The sequence below is a fragment of the Oenanthe melanoleuca genome, chromosome 9, assembly GCF_029582105.1.
Source record: "Oenanthe melanoleuca isolate GR-GAL-2019-014 chromosome 9, OMel1.0, whole genome shotgun sequence".
NCBI classification, from domain to species: Eukaryota; Metazoa; Chordata; class Aves; order Passeriformes; family Muscicapidae; genus Oenanthe; species Oenanthe melanoleuca.
The window spans coordinates 12,480,554-12,499,928 of record NC_079343.1 but is presented as its reverse complement, the minus strand read 5'-3'; the positions used below and the strand labels follow the sequence as shown (position 1 = coordinate 12,499,928).

Genomic DNA, 19,375 nt, shown 5'->3' with positions numbered 1-19,375 from the left:
GTTACAGTCAGGATAGTCCCTGGATAGTTGTTAATACTTAGTTAAAATTAGCAAAATATTTTATATTCCGAGAAATTTATTTTCCTGCCATTTGTGACGTGTTTGGCTTTGGCCAGTATGTTCTGTTCATATCCTGTGCTATTTTTAGTAACGTTGATTGTCCTTTCCCCCCACTTCTTTTTGCAAAACAGAATAATATGTCTTTTTATTGGTATGTGTTACTTTCACACGTGGGTTCAGTTTCACCAGTGATGAAAAACAGATGGGTCAGTCATGTATGAAGAATAGTTTAATCTGAGTGCTGCTGGGCTAATTGGAGGGGGCTAGTGGATGTTTGCCTTTCTTTCTCTTATACATGCAAATGGAAGTGTAATTTTAAATTGGACCCTGTCTTCCTGTTTCCTTCCACTGAAAAGGGACAAAAAGGCAGAAAATGTAGTTTTTCACAGGTCTTAAATCTGATGGTTTTCTTTAGAGAAGCATCTTCTGTAAAATGCATTTCTGGGGCTGTGTTGAGTGGATTAGCTAAGGACCTGCCAGAAATGGGGTTAATTCCAGGACCATCAATGGACAGTGGAAGTCTCTGTCAGAGCTTCCGGCTGTGGCAGGGAGATCAGCCAGTTCTGTGTTGACATAAGGTTTTTCCCTGTCATTGTGCAGAGTGAGTCCCATATTAGCCAAGCTCCAAACAGTATTAATAGATGCCAAACACATTTTCTGCAGCTCTGTGGGAAAGATGTCGAGTGGCAATTTATCACTTTCACTCACTCTGACCCAATCAGACCCACATTACCTGTACAGAAAATTGTTTGGGAGGGTATAATTCTCTACAGCTTTTCATGAAAGAAGCTGTTACTCATTTATCACCAGACTTAGTCTTTATGGCTGTTTATGATTCTTCCGCTCCTATGGGAACATGTGGGGCCCCAGGAAGTACCAGGACTCTGAGAACACTTTGGGAGATGCTACTGTACTGAGCATGAGATGCTCACTAAATGCAGGGTTGCATGATTTATATCAAGTTTTCGTCATTAATAGTAATAATAATTTTCATAGTTGAGTCCAGATTGGCCTAGCAGTGACTGCAGATCCAAATTATTTTTCAGTGATGGGACAGATCCAAGGTAGGTTTTGAGAAAATTCACAAGAACACATCACAGCTAATATAATTTTAAAAGTATGTGATGTGAACTTCTTGCTACTGTTGGCATTGAGGCAATGAATATTTGGGTGAAAGTCCATCTGTGTGGATCACCTGGTTATTTTCATTCTGGTTAAAAGTCAGGCTGTGTAAGCTCTAATGCTCAGCTCTTCTCCTATTGTGTAAAGATAATTTTAATCAATAAGGTGACCTTTACCTTAGGTTGATTAATCTTGTGCTCCTTCTTTTTCAACCCCCAACTATGTCTGTTGCCTTAATAAAAATTCTTTGTTAATTTTGAATTTCTGAAATTTCTGTTGAAAAGCTTGTAGTTCTAGTGACCTTAATGGACTAAGAAAATGACTAAGAGCATTAAGTATAGAGAAATAAAAATGCAATTTTTAGAGAAGAGAAAAAAAAAGGAAGGCATCTTTGAATAAAGCCTAGTTTAATAGTTTTTAGAATCCATTCTAATACAAGTGCTCAAGGACATAGTTGGCGATATATTTAACAGCAAGTAAAGTCTCTTCACAGGTTGGCTTTATCTGAGATTCGGGGAGAAGGAAACCGTATCTCCCGGTGTCCCGGAGCTCGAAAGTGAAAGAGTACTTGATGCCTTGGTCATAAGCCCAGTCATCAGAGCCCCCTGCAGCAGGGTCTGTTGGGAAAGAAATTAAATAAAGTTTAACTGGGAAAGAGTGGCTACACATCAAATGAGAAATACTTTGGAGCCAAGTCACAGAGCCAGGAATGAAGAAAGGACAGATAAAAATAAATATTCAGTGAATTGATTGATTTATCCTTCTCATGGGAAAGCTGCTGTGATTTTAGGCCATTTATGAGCTTTGTTCCAGCTGATTTGTGCAAGCAAATGTAAACAAGCTAAAGTGTTCCCTCCTTGTCACTACTGTGGGGAAACCATGGGAGAAATGTCTAAGGAATCAGAGAATGGTGTGGATGCATGAGAGTGTTTAGAAGCACTTGGTATCAGAAGCAAGTACCCTCTAACTGGGTGGCTTGATGGGGTTCACAGAGATGGGAAGGAGCTCCATATCTGGGATTTCAGCTCCACCTTTTTCTGCTGGACAAATAGAACCCTCCCTTTTCAGTAGCTAGTACAATAAAAACAGTCTCTCTTGCTAAGGAAGGAGTCTCCAGACTTGCCAAGTATCACCAATACATTTCTAAAGGAAGAATCTCCAAAAATATTGTAAAAATTGAAAGAAACTGTTTTTTAAAATGTTTGGGAGGGGTTGGTTAACTATTTGAGGAAGGAGAAACAGGAAAGAGAAATTAGCTTCCATATTTACTTTAGGAGATCTTAAATATGGAAGATATTAAAGTTCTATAAATCTATATTTGTCAACCTCAACTTGGCTTTTGGCACTGCAAAGGCCATATCCACAGCTGAGTTCTCAAGAAGGGTAGAATAATTAGTCATTGCAAATTACAAATAGGATTGTAATTAGTATGTGCCTCAGAATGTAATGCAAAGTAAAAAAAAAAAGGTGTTGCTAGAGTGGTTGAAGGATTCACATCACACAGTGGAATCAAAGGATTCACATCATCTTTGACTTGGAGATACTGGAAATGCAGAAAATCTCAGGTCAAGGTTTTTGTTTAAATCTAAGCTGTGTATGATTTAGGAATTCATGCTATGCACATTAATTCATAAACATTTTACTGCATCTCTTGACTTTCCAGGGGGTCACACACTTCCTGGGATTCCTAAAGAATACATGATCCCATAATTTAGAAATGACAGGTCCCATATATAACTCTTAGTATATGCATGTGAAGAAAGAAGGGGACTACTTAGAAAGATGAACAAGAATCACTAGAAAACTGCATTTTATAGTCCTAGTAGCACTTACTACAGATTGTCAGTATATTTAAGTCAATACTTACAGATTGTTTCTGCTCCTGGACCATATGTATATTTAGTGTTGTACAAACTGGCCAGCTGTTTGGAAGCAGCACTAGCTATGGAATTCTGTAAGAAAAGAAGAATGATAAATGCAGATTTTCAGAAGCTTTCCGAGTGAATCTAAGCAATTACACTGTTGTATAAACTGAAAAGCCATGCTGAAGAAGCTTTTATTTGAAAACTGTTGTTGACCTCTCAGTATGACTAGGTGTCAGTAGCTGGCAAGGCCCAGCTTGTCCTGGTGTTGTGGAAAGAGTTTGTCAGTAAAGAACTTTTCTCAAAGGTTTAATGGAGTGTGCTGCTGTCTGTATAATGTCTGTTGCAGCCTGGTGTGCAGTCCAGGGGGGTTTGGACAGATAAGGGGACAAGAGGTAACAGCACTTTCTAGACTAAATGAAGAACCTTACTTAGAGATAAGAGAATCTTAGGGAAGGGTAATAACTTGGTACAGTAAATTGTAAACATGCAATAGCCTTTCTTTTCCTTCTGTTCATGCAGCTATAAATTCAGAGTAGAGTCGGCTCAGTCAGGGGAGCTGAACATTGATACAAGTGGAAGCAGATTAAGGTCTTATAAATATTAACAGCCAAAAAAGGCATAAATTACCCTGAAACCATATGTAGTCTCATTAATTTAAATTCATTTCCTGTGCACAGAGGGACTCATTCAACTCCCACTGATTCAGTGAGGGTTGGATCAATAGTACTATGAAGTTTTGAATGTTTGCATTTAGGAAAATTACAGACTTTTCTTTGGAACGTGTGGCTTTTCCAATTCTTCATTATACAGCATGTTGGTAATAAAACATGAAAACTATTACTAACAGATGATAAATATGAATGGTTTTTGAAAGCATATGTTCAATATAAGAATAAGCAATGGGTTGCCATATATTTCTTTATAGCTTGCAGCTGAATGGCTTACTATTCCAGGAATTTCCTCAAGGCCTTTCCTTCTCTGTAGGTTACACTCTGGCTTACTTCCCAGTGGAAGATATTATTGTAAAATATTCTCTGTTCATCCTTATGCTTCAAGTGTTCTTCTGAATTACTCAAAAAGGCATATTGGACAATGTATTTAGAAAATTTTAGTAAACTGAGAGAACTTTCTCAGCTTCTAAAAAACAACATCACAACATGTTTGCATTACTGGCAGCCTAATCTCTAACCTAATTGCAAGTGTTTCCCCATTCCCAAATATTTGGTTTTGAACATTTTAGAGTTATGAGAGTTTGCTCTAGGAATCTGTGGTCCTTTAGCATATGAAGGATATTTAATCAAGGCAGACCAAAGAATACTTGAAGTTTGTCTTTCCAGCTATATCACTGACTGTGCCTGAATGTGGGGTTTGGTTTCTGGCCTCTCTATCTCACTAAGACAAACAGTTGCAAGGAAGAATGTTGTTGCTCTGCATTTCACAATCTTGGATCCAGAGTAATTTGAGTAGCTGAGCTCTCTCCTGTGGTCTTTTTTTTTTTTTTGTTTGGTTTGGTTTTTTTCCTTTCTTTTTTAATCCCTCAACAAACTGATTTTTCTAAAATCCAAAATTTTTAACACGTGTTGAGAAGATTGTAGAGGTTGGAGTCTGCTATCTGTTAACGATACCATGTTTTCTTCAGACATCTGTTGTTTATAATATACATGTTTAATTAGCAGCAGAAATTGAGTCAAATCTTCTCTCAATAGAAAATGAATTTTTAAATGTAAACTGATTCTTCCTTCCTTCAAATATATGCAAAGTGGAAATAAAATTTGGAAAGTTTGTAGGGCACAATATGCAGACCTGTTGGTAACTGGTATTTGCTGTCTAGTGAACTAAAGTAGGAACAACAGAACAGCAGAACTGCTCTGTGGAGCTGTTTGACCCAGGGCATTTGTTCCTCCCAGTGGTCAAATGACACCTTTAAATCATACCAGAACAGATACTGGAAGAAAATATGTCAGGAAATCTTTTTACCTGAGGGATTTTTTTATTGTTGGCCAGGAAGTTGTAAAAACAGAGATTTGTAGAAAGAACAGTTGAGATTTCCAGCTGTTTAGAGCCTAGAATCCAAACAAACAGCTTCCTCAAGCTCTCCAGGCTGGAGATAAAGGTGGTGTTTCAAATGACCCTCTCTAAGTGAAAAACAAGCCTAAGCATTTATGACTTCATCATGAAATGAACCTTTATCAGAAGTTTTGATATATTTTTGTTTTCCCTTAAGTGATTCTCTAACATTTTTTTGCCTAGTAGATTTACAGTCCAAAACCTAAAAGTAGAAAAATAAATTTCAACTTTATAGTAACTAATGTAATTTCTTAATAATGCCATATAAACCAGCAGGAATAATATGTATTAAGTAAATACTTTTGTGTATAAATAAAAAATATGAGGAAAATATGTTTGGGGTTTTTTCAAAATAGCTCAGTTACTCAAAGCAATCCATAAGAAGAAAATAATAGTGAGGTCTATGCAGAGGTATATAAATAATGCCCAAAGTTTTTCAAAAGGGTGAAAAGTAGTTTGGGTTTTCTAGCCTGTAAATTATTTAGAATACACCTGCAAGGAAAAACATTGTTTTCCTTTTGACCTTTGAGGATCCTCTTTGTTGCTCAATGATTTTCTACATCTCTTGACATAACAGGCTTAACTGAATTGTGGATTGTTTGGAGTTTGTTTCTTTGGGGTTTATACTGTTAAGAATCCTTAATTTGCAAGGAAAATTTTGCTGAGATTTATAGTAGCAGAGAAACAAGTGGCGCCCTGCAGTCGAAGAAATAACTCCAGAGTAATACCTTGTGAGTGGGAGCAGAAATGGCTTTTCAGCTCCTGACTCCCAGCTGAGCTCTCAGAGCTGGTCATTTCAGCAGAAGACAGCATTTCCTGCGCTCATCACCCATCTGTGTTTACACTGCAATTACCAATATTTCACTTGATCTTGTGTACAGAGTGCGTGAGCCAGGGGCACAGCACAGTTGTGTTCTCAGTTGTCATTATCTTACATAATTAACAGCTTTCAAATCTAGGTTTTTTTTCAGTTATTAGCTTTTAAAGAAAGATGTGGTACTGATGTCTCTGTCTCACCACATTGGAAGTTTGAACTAACAAGGGAAATTATCAGGCTAAGCATATTTTTTATGTTAATAGGTAATTTTTATAGGAGCATCTCCCTCATTTTACTCTTGTATCACCAGGGTGGATTTGCCAGCAAACTGTGACCATTTAGAAACACTCCACAGATGTTGATATGCAGCTGCTGTTTGTGGACAACTCCCTTTCCCTCTCAGTCTGAGAGTGGTCTGGAGAAGCTTTCTCACTGCTTCACTGGACCCTTTGCTTTCTTCCCTCACTGGACTACAAACTGAGTTGCCCAAGGCTGAAAGCTGTATTTTCCCTTCACATCAGTCTTGCATGCTTTACTTGTTATGTAAAGGGACCCTCAATTTCATTTGTAATGAAAGTCTGAAAATGTGGATTTGCTAAATTAGCTTTAGCCAAGTGAATTGAAACTTTTGAGCCTTCTTGTTTTGCCAGTAAAAAGAGACTCCCCCCTCAAGGGTCCATGATGATGTGTAATTTAGTTCACTGTTTTGTTGTTGCTCATGTGCTCCAAGAGCCCAGAGAATCCAGCCACTGAGGACTTCAGTGGAATGATCATTTTTCTTTACAAGCCTGTTTTTCTGTGAAGTTTCTGAAGTGCTTAAGGAATCAGTCCCTAGTGAGAGCGTTTCCACTGCAACTCAATTGGGTCCTACACCTGTTGGAGACTCTTATCTATCAGCCAGACTCACAAACTTGATCTGGAAGATGCTGCTACTAAACACATCCTTTTCACAATTTTGAGACTGCCAGTACAGAACAGCTCTGTTGTGGTAAACTCAGTGGAGGGGCTGTGAAGCCAGTTTCAAATACTGCTTTCCTGCCCACTTTCCTGTTTGTTGTGCTTCCCAGTTGACTTTAACAATATTTAATATAACAAGTAGTACAATCACAGTAATATAATCTGTGCAATAGCATTGATATAACAACAGCAAATTGCAACTCCTTATTGGCTTGTCTGAGTCTCTTAGATGTAGGATTTTGCTATCCAACAATTCTTACCCACAGGTTTTCATATGTCTTAGCATGTTCAGAACTTCACAACCAGGCACTAAGTTAAATAATCAGACTGATACTCACAGTCATGCTATATATTTGAAATTCACTCTGGCAGGGTGTAAAGACTCTGGGCTTATCTTTCTAATATCTCCTATTTTAAGCACTCAAGAGGAAATGAAATGCTAAACCAACCCAATATGGAGGGTTAATTTTGGTGAGTTGAAACAACAAGCCATGCAGCCAGTATGCATACAAGTAATAGAGACTGGAACTATCTTGAGTTGTAAATGAATGCAATATTCTGCAGCCTGTGCAACTGTAACACACCTACATTAATCTCATAAGTGAGTATGAGCTGGCTGCACACATGTATTTGGTGCCAAATTTAACTGAGAGATGGAATTGAACTGGAAAGGAAGGAAGGACATGATGCACATGCCTCTGCTCTCTCAAGCTACAGTTCAGAGCCAATTCAAATACCAACAAGAGCTGATAAAGCACGGGGTGACCTAATGGGAAGCTAAGGCAAATATATGAAGGGATTGAAAGATATGGGCTGAACTGTTTATGGTAAGTCTGATTAAATACATAGTTCTTTATTACAAGAGGACAAAAATGTGAGCAGTAAAATGAGGATGAAAATAGTCTTTTTGGGGTGTGGAGAGATACTGGTCTTGCCAAGCATATTTTGTTATTGTGAAAAGCTAATGCTTCTGTTCCCTGAAGGAGAGGGATTCAAGTGTGTGTTCTGTGTTCAGGGAAATATGCCAGGGTATAGTAAAGAATGAGCCAAGAGGATTGTGAAGCAGACAAAATGTGATTCTCCAAAAGGATGACATATTTCTTTAAGGGTGTCATCACAAGAATATTGTGCAACTTCTGAGAAATTCCTGACCGAGATATTCCTGTCTTTTATTTTTGTTGTTTGGATAACAATGAAAGTTTTGTGCAACTTCTAGGTTGGGGGGACAAAACAACAACCCTGAATAAAGGGAGATAAATTTGGGGAAATTCCTTGTGAGCTGTGGGATTTACAACCTCACAGCTCCTCTTGCATCTCTGGGGAAGATGGGGAAGTTGTGGGAAGGAAGGAACATACGTGACTGGTTGAGGGATAGTTCTAATCCCTGGCTCTGAGTAAGTTACAATAACTTTGAGTTGTTCTCACTTGCTGAGCAATGCAGTGGAACATAAAGGGGTTCTCAGAGTCCTCTGTTCTACCTGACAAACCAAAACAAGAAATCACCAGAAGTCCTAAAACTGAGGCTATAGGCAGAAAGTTTTTTGAGCCCCAAGGACACACTGTTCACTACATGTTTAGGGAAGGAAGGTACAGGCATTCCCTGGACCTTTCTCTTCTCCAAACTTATTGTCCTTAAGCTCAGATTACTCAATTTTTTGCACCCTTCTGTATCTTGGATACTGGAATGCAACATAAGGCCCATAGTATTATGTTACCTTTAATTAAATACAATGGAACAAAATGTTATTAATGAGAAGCAGACATGTGAGGTTTTGTTTAAACACATGTCCAGTTGCTCACTGAAAGAGATAAGAAATTGCAGCTATATTTCCTTTAATTTATTAGATCTGTCAGGGTAAAAATAACATCTAAGATAAGATAATGGCATTATAAATTTTGCTTCTTCATTTAAAAAATGATTTATGATTATTTTACTTGCCCAAACAACAATAGTTGTCAATGTACTTTTTCCATTTAATACTGTGAGAAACACACTGCATTTCTAGTTACATTTCATCACATTTGCTCTTCATTCAAAAAATGAGGGAAGAATTTCATGCAATTTTTTGACAAATAAGAACTTTGTGATCTTGACAACAAAGCAGCTTCAAGTGTTTAGTGCTGTTTATTACTTTAGACTGAACTGTAATATGTGAATTATGAAGCTTTTGTAAAAATTGAAGGCAAGACCTTCCTACCACTCCCTGGAATCACTTCAGTTATAAAATTCCTGGAATATAAATTAATAAAACAAAATATTCATTTTAATTTAATCTTCTCTTTTAAGCTGTAAAATAATCTAACAAGAAACTTCACTCTTGGCCTCAGATTGTATTTGTGTTCAGAACCAAGACATGTATTTGGGAGCACTCATAAATCTGTCAAACCTGCACAGCAAAGCAACACACATTGTTGTTGCCTTGGACTTTTGGCAGCATCAGGGAAAGAGGGGGGATCAAAATGTGTTTGTTTTGTCTTGCTGTGTTGTTTTCCCTGCCAACAGATTCTAATTGCTAATATGCCAGAGAGCTGAAGTCATTTTATTATTCATGATTCTTGATTCTTGGCCTATGAAATGTTTACAGCTTTTATACACATTTTATAGTTCTAAACTTTCTATCTGTTTTTAAGGATCAAAAAAAAAAAAAAAAAAAAAAAAAAAAAAAAAAAAAAATCTTTCTTAAAAGACATTAGAGTGTGGCTTTTCTCTATAATTGATAAAAGAGGAATTGGCCTTTAAAATACCACATTCATCCTCTCTTCTAAACAAAATGTTTGTGTTTAAATCCAGGCCTCTTGGAAAAGGCCTCAAAACTGAAACTTTCAATGTCTTTTGTATCTGTTTTCAATTATACTTTTGTCAAGAACTGCCTCACTGTCTTGACCCTGTACCAATAGGAGTTTCACCATTTTACTTCAGTAAGAACTAAAGTTCTGTAGTAAGTGGTAGACAGAGATCCTTGCCTGCTGTTGTTACCAGTTGAATAATTTCATAGTTCTTACAGTCTGTCAAGCTGGTAGCTTGGCTTACAGGCTAGAGCCTTTTTTATTAAAAATATTAAAGGTACACATACAGCAGCCTCTGGAGTCAGCAAGAGGCAGTGCTGCACAGCAGAGTAGATTTCTGGATGGCATGACTGGAAGACAGAGCTGACTTTGTGTCAAGTTCATTGTGCACATGGAAATTAAATAAGGCTCTGAAATTCATCTTGTGCTTCAGCTATCTTAAAACCATCATGGTTTCCCTTGTTCTTGCTAAGAGTAAAATGTTTTCAAAAACTGGTGATATGGATTCTTTCCAGATGTTAAAGAAACTGCTTGAAGTTAAAGGGACCTAAGCAGCAAGTGATGATTTTTTCTTATTCTATTCATTAAGCCAAAATGACAGAGACTTACCAGTTCCTGGTAATTCGATGGCAAATTGTAAGTGTATGAATAAGGGAACAGCAGCAGCTGAGAATAGGAGTGAATTGTCAAGTAGGCCTTGATTGTAGAAAGATGTTCACGAATAAAATCAGCCAAAGCCTTGGTCTCCTTTTCAGACTCAGGTGCAGAGCCACAGTAAGTGGAAGAACAGGGGGAATTTGAGGCCCCAAGAGCTGAGGAAAAAGGTGAATTTAATGAGTACTTAATGAAGAAGTAGATTGTTAGGAGAGTCATGTTACACCACTTTTGTAGGTAAGCCTTGGAATCCTGCGAACACACATGCCATATGTGAGGAGGGAATATTTCATGGTGTAGTAAAGATGCTGGGAAACAATCCATAGCAGTGAATAAATATGGCCTTTACAGTGTGCATGGATGGAAGAACGTGAATATGGATGTAAAGATCTATATTATAGGAATGTTTTGGGATATTGATTTGCTTCAGTACTTAACAGTCCTCTCCTTGCTTATCTTCTCCATTTCTAAGGCACTTCCACAGAACAGAGAAGTGGAAACTACTCAAAAGAGACCTCTTTTCATGAAAGCAAGGTCCTTTGGTTTCTGTTCTGAACTCATAGCTGTGTGTGTCAATTTGTATATATGTGTATACATGTGTGTAAGTATGTATGCATATATATACACACATACATATGTGAGTGTGCAGATATATTCATAGAAGTAGCCATACTGATGATGCTAGTAGCCAAAGTTTGGCTTTTTTCCCCAAAGCTGCTCTAAAAATTAAAAACAAGCTACTCCACAAAAGTTCACTCAAGCTGAAGCTGGACTATCAGGTAGGGGAAATCCATAATTAGGTATATTGGCTATTGCACTTGTGTGTAATTACTTGCAGCTCTTGTTAGGAGACACTTACTGCACCAGCCAGCATTAAAGTTCCTGTTGGGATCTGCTCCACGGCAAGTGGTGCCAGCATTTTTAGAGCGTGTCTTTCTCCACATGCGATCCTGTAACAGGATCAGAGATGAAAACTGAGAGCATGTTCTGACAGTTGACTTTTCCAACAATAAGAAAGAAGAATGTACTTACATTTGTCCAAGTGTAAACATAACCATCAATGTTAACAACAGGCAGCACATAGAAGTCCAGCTTGTCCAGAAGTGTGGTCATGACAGTATCTTTTCCATAGGTCTCCACAGCCTATTTGGAGAAAAGTAGAAAAAGCTGATGATGCTTTCACAGATTTATATCTCCTGTGTGTGTAAGGGTCTGTGTCTGGGCCAGGAATTAATGACTGTGGTAGAAAAAGTCATCCAGGTCACTCCAGCACACGAGATAGCATCCCTGTGTTATTACATGTGCCTAGATTTGCACTGACTAAAACCACACTGCTGTTAGAAAAACATCTTATACTGCTAAATAAATTATAAGATGAAGGAATGTTGATTTTGAATAGGATAATAGATCACTGGAAAGAGATTTCCATCCACTAGCTTCTTGATTACAGGCAGAACAATATTGCTGTCTGTATATATTCCTACATTCTAACGCCTTAAAGGTTTGAGTTTAATTTATGTGAGAATGAGAAGTCATTATTTCCATTTTTGTATCTGCTGGGCAGAAATTTCATCAACAACCAGATTTATAGAGAATACTTCTAAGTAGCATCCTAACACATTTCCAGTCATAATTCTGTGGATACATTTATTCATAGGGAGACAGATTTTTCCCTGCACTTTTCCAGACACAGATATTGAAAAACAAACAGAAACTCTTGCAATATCCTCTATATCCTGATTGTTCATGTTCTGCCACTTGCTATGCTTGTTCATGGATTCATATCAGTGTTGAGAGACTGCACAATGATCATGGAAATTTGCTCTAAGTTTGTTGCACCCATGTTGTGTTTACACAGCCATGAAGGGCGAATACACAGGGGGCAATGCAACGGAAAAAGGCATTTTTTGTCCTTTAACTGATGTGTAGGAAGGTGGGATATAATATCTAGAAAAGCAGTTTCAGATGTCTTGAAATTATTTTTCCCAGGTTTTATTTTATGGGGATTTTCTGTTTTGTTTTTTTGTTGTTGTTGTCTGAATGTTTGTTTGTTTTTGAGATACCACTAGCCATCCACCTTGCTCATGTTTTTCTCTATTTTTTTTACTTTTATGTCTAGAAGCAATTCCAAGTGAAATTCTGATGATACTCAGAGGTCTGCACCTTTAAAGCACTTCTGCCTGTGGACACACTGAGCAGAGGCACTGCTGGTGTCAGGTGCAGCCATGAATTAAGTGACCAGACAGTGAAAATGACAGCTACAGTGACGTGAATTGCTGAGAGAAAAATGGTACCTCATACTGTCTGCAGCCTTATTAGGCACTAATGAAATCATATTCCCATTGACTCCACCGAAATGTCACTTCCAATTTCCACTGCTCCTTACACAAAACCGCATGCCTGTCTGATAACACTGGGATTACACTTGCCACCAAGGCCTCTGCCAGCATGGCTGGCTCACGGAGATGGGCTTTCCTTTCCTTGGGTTTGAAATTCCAGCTGCTGCTTCTGGTGTGGTTTTGTTTGTTTGTTTGGTTGATTTTGCTGGTGGTTTTTCTTTTAATCTTCCAACAGAAGTTATTGCAAAGTTTGAGATTCAGTCAGTAAGTTGCTCTGCTGAATTGTCTGATCTCCCCCATCTGAGAGGTAATACACTTGTCTCTGTGAAAATGACCGTGCAGCATTTGATAACCCCCACCTGCTTTGTAGTGATGGTGAGAAAGAAAATATAAAGGACATAAAATTATTTAATTCAAGACCTAAAGTATCCCAGAATGAGGTGAAACTAATTTCACGTGTGCAGCTCTTCCATGAATATAGTTTCATATTTTAGCACCTTTCTGTACAGCCTGAGGTGGCAGCTCAAAGGGATTCATGTGCATTTCTCTCTTCCTAAGTGGAGCTTAGGGAGCTGCATTTATAGTCTTGCTCCTTTCTTGGGTACATTTCCTCAGTGCTGAGCTGAGGGTAGGTCTGCATCCTCTCTGCTGCCTTACTGAATAAAGCTGGTTGTGAGGAATCCACCACCTGGAACTGCAGCAAGTCAGCTCTTCTGAAGTGCATTCAGGAGCCTCCTGATGTGCATTTGAATTTTCTTATTCCTTATGTCTGTGTACAGAACAGGGCTATATTTATAGAGCTATTCTCTTTTCTCTCACCTTTCTCTGACTACAGGTGCAATTTACAAACTGAGCGACCATTGCAGCTGTCAGTACCTCTTAGACATGTTTCAGGTTGTCTTAAGCTGCTGAAAGATCACAGGTCCAAGCACAAAGATCTGGTTTAAGTAGTTACACCTTAACCCTCTGAGGTGGGAAGAAGGCATGAGCAGACACATATTTAGATGGGAAAAAGGCAGTGACCTGAGCTCTCGCTGCTCATTTAAGATTTTCTTAAACATAGTTGCGCTTTTGTAAAATATTTTTTCATCATTTAGCTTACTGACCTCTTTCACAAACCACTGGCAGAAAGCAGGGCTGATCCACTCTCTTGCATGGAAACCACAATCCATAAAGATGGCCTTCTTATTTTGACCACTTTTTCCCATCTAGGAAAAAAAACCAAAACAGCAACACCCCAGGGCTTGAACAAAATAAATTGCAGAACAACTCTGTCAGATTGCTGACCTAAAAAGTCAAATTTATACAAATATAGCATTCTTTGTTTAAACAGAAATCTCTGGAGGGCTCCCAACTATAGCTGACCATGATTTTCAAGCTTAAAAATATTCTTAATAATTTCATTTTTAATTATCTATATATTCTTCCCCCAATTATTTGATTACTCTGCACTGTTGATTTATTTCCTGTAGTGTCTCTAAAAGTATGTTTGAATGATATATTATTGTAAATATCTGTGCATTTTGTGGTAAGTACACTTTAAGTTATTGTCTTATTAATTCATAAGAGTTATGAAAAAAATAAATCTGTGGTTTAAACCCAGCTGACAGCTAAGCACCATGCAGTAGCTCACTCAGAGCAAACTTGTGGGCCAACATAAGCATAGTTTTATGAATAATAATAATAATGAAAATGATGAAAGGGAAAATAACAAAAAGAAATAAATAAACCCCAAGAAAGACAAGTGATGCAAATGAAAGCAGTTGCCCAGCCAGTCCCTCTGCAGTGGCCCTGACCCACCTTCCCCCTAGTTTATCACTAAGCATGAGCTGTGTAATTTGGGATATCCCCTGGTCAGTTGGGGTCAGCTGTCCCAGCTGTGTCCCCTCCCAGGTGCCATTGCCTGGCTGCTGCTGTGAGAAGCAGAAAAGGCCTTGGCTCTGTGTAATCACTGCCCAGCAGTAGCTAAAACATCCCTGAATTATCAACACTGTTTCCAAATCAGCAGGAATCCAAAACAGCCCCATACAAGCTCCAGAAAACAAAATTAACTCTACCCCATTCAAAACCAGCCCAAAATGGTGAAGATAAAAATTTGTTTCCTATTGGCAGAGACTGACATTTATAGATGATTTTAGAGCAAATGGGTTTACAAACAATGGAGAGACCATAAAGGTAGATCATCCAAATAGCTCTCAATAGTGTGATTGAATTTATGTCTGAACTTCTAATAATTCATTATGCCCATTTAAAAAATACAATTAAAAAAAAACACAACATAGTAATAGTAAACAAAATATATTAAACTTTCTGCTAATTACCTATTACTTTAGACATTTTGTTAGCATCACTGGTGTTTTACTAGACATCACAGTCTTGCAGAGGTTAATAAGGGAAGGGTCTGGCATGAAGAAATTGAGGCACTTACTTTGAGAAGGTACATTGGCCGTCCTTCATATGTTTCCCCAATTACACTACGAGAGACAAGGTCTGGGTTCTGAGCAGCAATATCAGCAGTCCAAGCAGCAATCTGTTTAATAAACAGGTTAAATCTATTGATGTCTCTGCTCCTTAGGTCCAGATGCTCAGTCTTCCTGAGCATCTAATGTGGCCTAATATTTAATACAATTTGTAGAATTCCAAGGAGCCACTGCAAAGATGTGAAGAGTAACATGGCCGTGATTACATGTCAGGAAAAATGAGCATGGCTGTGAAAAAAGGAGGAAGGGATCTTATGGTAGGACATGAAGAGCTAGAACTGAGGCAGGGAATAGAATTGAGTTGTTTAGCAGAGGAGATGGGAGAAGTAATGAAAAGGAAAGAGGAAATTAATAGTGAAGCATCTCAGTCTGGTCATTGGATTTCAGCCAGAGGTTCTTTGCAGCATTGGGAGCAGAAGCAGAGGAAATAAGTGTAAGTTACACAAACTAGCTCAGTAACGAAGAGAAAGGAGTTTGGGGGCATTATCATATCAATGGATGGAGCAGAAGAGGAAAAGGGATGAAGGCTGGAAGCACTTTGACTAGAGAAATGAATGTACCAAGCTGATAATGTGGTAAATTCTAGACTTTACCGTGTCCCAGTTGTTGTACTTCTCATAGCTGTGGCCGGCAGCACGAACTTTGCTGTCGAACTGGGCATCCATTGCAGCCTGCAGGTTGTCAATCAGAACTCTGCAAGAAGGCACCATGAAAAGTGTGAAAAGAAACATGCAGCAACCCAGCTGGAGAGTAAGAATTTCAAGGTCTGCCCAGCATTTGAGCTGCAGAGATTGTGAAAGAAAAGGTGGTCAGGTTGAAAATAAGATATATTAGTTTCAAGTTTCAGCCTATGTCCTGCCTCAGCCTTGCCTCCAGAAGGACCAAGGAGCAATAGGCTCCTGCCAATTAGCCCCTGCCTCACTCCCACACTAAAAAACCTCCAGGATGGCAACAGTTTGGCTTCAGAAAAATGGCAGAGTGAGTCTCAAAATGAGCTCTAGGCTGCTCTTGCCAGTTGCTTCTGCCTCAATAGGAAAATGGCCTTCTTGAACTTTGACACTGGAGGAGAGTTAGTCTGCAGCAATGTTTCAAAACCAGCAACCCAGAGATGTTTGCCTGATGAAATTCCCTATCAAACCAAACTTCCAAAGGTTGGATGTGGTTTGACAGCTCTATTGCACGTGGCATTATCCATCCTCCAAGTTACTTTACTGCATGTGAGGTGAGCTCACATTAAATAGAACACACAATTGCAAAAAAAAAATCAACATCCTGTCTGGATTGGTTGGATCTCTCCTATTCATTTTTCCCTGGGGGTGACACAAAGGCACCACTTATCACTAAGCATGCTCTTGACGACCTTTTGCTTATATTTCAACCTTGGCTATCAAAAAATGAAGTCCTCTTGTTTTTCCAGTGCCTGTCTTAAAACTCTTACAAATCTTATTAATCCAGGATATGTCCTTGATAATTTGTGATTTGGAGAGAGGAACAGAGGCCAGTTTGTGAGGCACCAGCAGCCTTCAGAACAAACATTGCAAGTGACATGATGTCATGGCACTGCAGCTGCACTTCAAAAGAATTGTAACAGCTTGGGTTGTCACAAGGACAGTCCACTCAAGTTTGTCAGGGACAGCTTCCAGACATTCTGGCCTTTTGTTGCAATCAAAAGATTTGTGCATGGACCTGAGGTAATTAATGAATATTATAGGAAAAGTAACACATGTAGAGAAACTCCTTTGCTAAAGAGGAAATTCCCCTGAAATGGGATTCCTGTGCTGTATGTGCACTGTGGGATTATTGACCAGCAGAGGCATCCACAGGACAGATGAACTTTGTGACAGGAAAATCTGTTGACTAATATGAAAAGCTCAAACAAATCCTCCATAGTATTTAGTCCCCTTCTGATCAAAGCACAGTAGTGAGAAAACACTTACTGATACTCCATTCCATTTTCTTTCAAAAGATCTTCAACATCAAATGACTTCTCAGCTTCTACTCGGAAATCAACTTGCATTTTTGGCTTTACCAGTGTGACAGAATCTGGCTGCCAAAAGTCAACCTGAGAGAAGACCAAATGAATACATAAAGAAATAAATACATATATGTGGCTGAGATTTTTAGATTGGTGTATGTGTGCTGGTGAGGTTGTGGTTAATATACTGAATTTCATGCCTATCCTGTTACACTGATTCAGCATTGCTTTCCACAAGTATCAACCTAAATTTTATGTGGAAATTAATTTAGATTTTCTTAAGCCATGTATTTTATATGGCAGATTTCTGGAGATGGCAGTGACAATTTCACAAATGTCAAGAATTCTCCAGCATCTGCATTCATACAGAACTGTGAATATTATAACTACATTTACAACTTCATTAGTTTTTACATCTTCTTTAATTTTTTTCTCAGTTTTTTGCCTACAAATGTTGGAGAGAAATTAACTCGATATAAGGGGTGAACTGTATGAATATTTTACATAAATCAAATTAAAAAAACTGTTGTCTGTATGAGTGCTTTTAAAAGAGATCTCTAAAGCTGATATGAGGAACCTGTGCCTTTGAAGATGTTTCATTCCAAGTGGACAAACAAGTGTTATGACTACTTCACTTATTTTTGCTGAAGTAATCATCCAAGCCACTGGATTTAGTGCCCTGTTGAAGGCAAATGGAGATAAAGCTGATTTGCCAGCCTAATGCCTTTTCACCCTTTCATCTCATGAAGGTAAAAGAAATTTGGGTTGGTTATTCACAAATTATGTGTCATCAAGTGAGGTGATTGTTCCAGAATATAAAGTTACATCACTCCTGACTGACTGCTTTGTATTACAATGGTATTTCAGGGATGTTTTCTTAAAAGAAAAAGAAAACAAACAATCCTTTGATACTTCACATTTAAAAGCAAGTGTATATATTATAAAAGCATGGTATATATTAATTTCCTTAATATTGGCAGCACCATTCCAATAGAATGTTCTTCTACAGAAAACTGTTCCAGCATGCTGTAGTAGCCTGTTGATGATAGGTCTCCACATCTGTACTTCATTAAAAATACCATTCTCTCATCCTACAGCTAATGGTGTCTTTTTCACCAACAGCTATTTTACAACATCAAAGCTGAACAGAAATATTGAAAACACATTTGCTGTCTTTATTATTTTTCATTGTGTCATTGTGTCATCATATATCTACATCAAGGTCAGTGAGAAACATGCTGCTTGGAGAGAAAGGAAGCTTTAAAGGAAAGTCAGAGATAAAAAGTTGACATGAGAGTCTAGGGGCTAAAGGAAAATTAATTTTGCTGGGAGTATAAATTTTTAGATGATTTTCGTGAGGAAAATGTTTCACCTGTAATGGTAAAAGTTCTGGTTGGAATTTTCATGATTTATCTAATACATTCTTGAAAGCACTCCACACTGAATACAGCATTCAAGATTTATTTTTTCTATTTGTAAATTTGAATGGGCACTTTGACATGCAGACTGGGTAAACCAGACTTTCTTGGAAGGTATTTGAATGTTTTGTATAGCTCTACTTTTATCAACTTGTCCTGTTCCTTCTGAGAAACAATACAGCTGACTTGAATGAAATAAAGATTAGGTCTTTAATTCAGTAAATATTTCTTTCAACTACAATATAACCACTTCCCCAAGTCCTTTACCTCCATGATGTTGGCAAGGAAATTGAGGATTTCCACCTGCTCATCATTCTGTGGAATCACACGAAACACCTTCTGTCTGTAAAGGGAGAAGAAAATTCGATTTGAAAAAGCTGAAAACCTTTGATCACACAGAAGAAATCACAAATATAAAACCTGATGTCTGTTCTTACCTATCAAAGGAAAGATCCTGCAGGTGAGCAGAAACAGATGCAGCACCTATGAGAACCAAGAGTGCCCACATTTTTTTAAACATTTTTTCTGTTCTTTTTGTGCTTCTTCTTGTGCTGCTTTTATAACTTGTTTTGTCCTGCTTTTTATCAATTATATGTCGGAACAACCCACTGATAAACTGATAGTTTATTCCCTTGGCCTTGTTTTATTTGCATACTATTTATAGTGTGTGTTTTCTTCTACACCTGTGAAAACAGCTAAAAGTCTCACAGGGGCCTGGCTAAAGAATCTTGCTATTTGAGCTGGATAAACTCTTGATATGAAAAAATTAATTTAATTTACTTTGTTATTTTCTGTTTTATGTGAGTTTAGATCTTTTTTTAATAAGCTGGTTGC

The 19,375-nt window shown here is 38.0% G+C and overlaps 1 protein-coding gene across 1 annotated transcript; it reads right to left on the bottom strand.

Moving 5' to 3' along the window:
* Nucleotides 1-1,572: 1,572 nt before the first annotated feature.
* CPB1 (carboxypeptidase B1) lies at nucleotides 1,573-19,134 on the bottom strand. Its single transcript, XM_056499144.1, has 11 exons — nucleotides 18,979-19,134; nucleotides 18,809-18,884; nucleotides 17,086-17,210; nucleotides 15,742-15,841; nucleotides 15,097-15,198; nucleotides 13,775-13,876; nucleotides 11,362-11,472; nucleotides 11,189-11,279; nucleotides 10,285-10,487; nucleotides 3,050-3,134; nucleotides 1,573-1,799 (listed from the first exon to the last, which is right to left on the bottom strand). The coding sequence occupies exons 1-11, from the start codon at nucleotides 19,059-19,061 to the stop codon at nucleotides 1,612-1,614; spliced, it is 1,266 nt and encodes a 421-aa protein (XP_056355119.1). The 5' UTR covers nucleotides 19,062-19,134; the 3' UTR covers nucleotides 1,573-1,611.
* Between the last annotated feature and the right edge of the window lie 241 nt (nucleotides 19,135-19,375).

Excerpts from the sequence above, each read along its gene's own strand:
- CPB1 (XM_056499144.1), bottom strand. The coding sequence starts at position 19,061 with ATGTTTAAAAAAATGTGGGCACTCTTGGTTCTCATAGGTGCTGCATCT. Across the intron at positions 15,842-17,085 it reads GAAAATGGAATGGAGTATCA|AGTTCTGATTGACAACCTGC; the intron begins GTAAGTGTTTTC and ends GCCTTCTTGCAG. Across the intron at positions 13,877-15,096 it reads GGCCAATGTACCTTCTCAAA|ATGGGAAAAAGTGGTCAAAA; the intron begins GTAAGTGCCTCA and ends TTTTTTTCCTAG.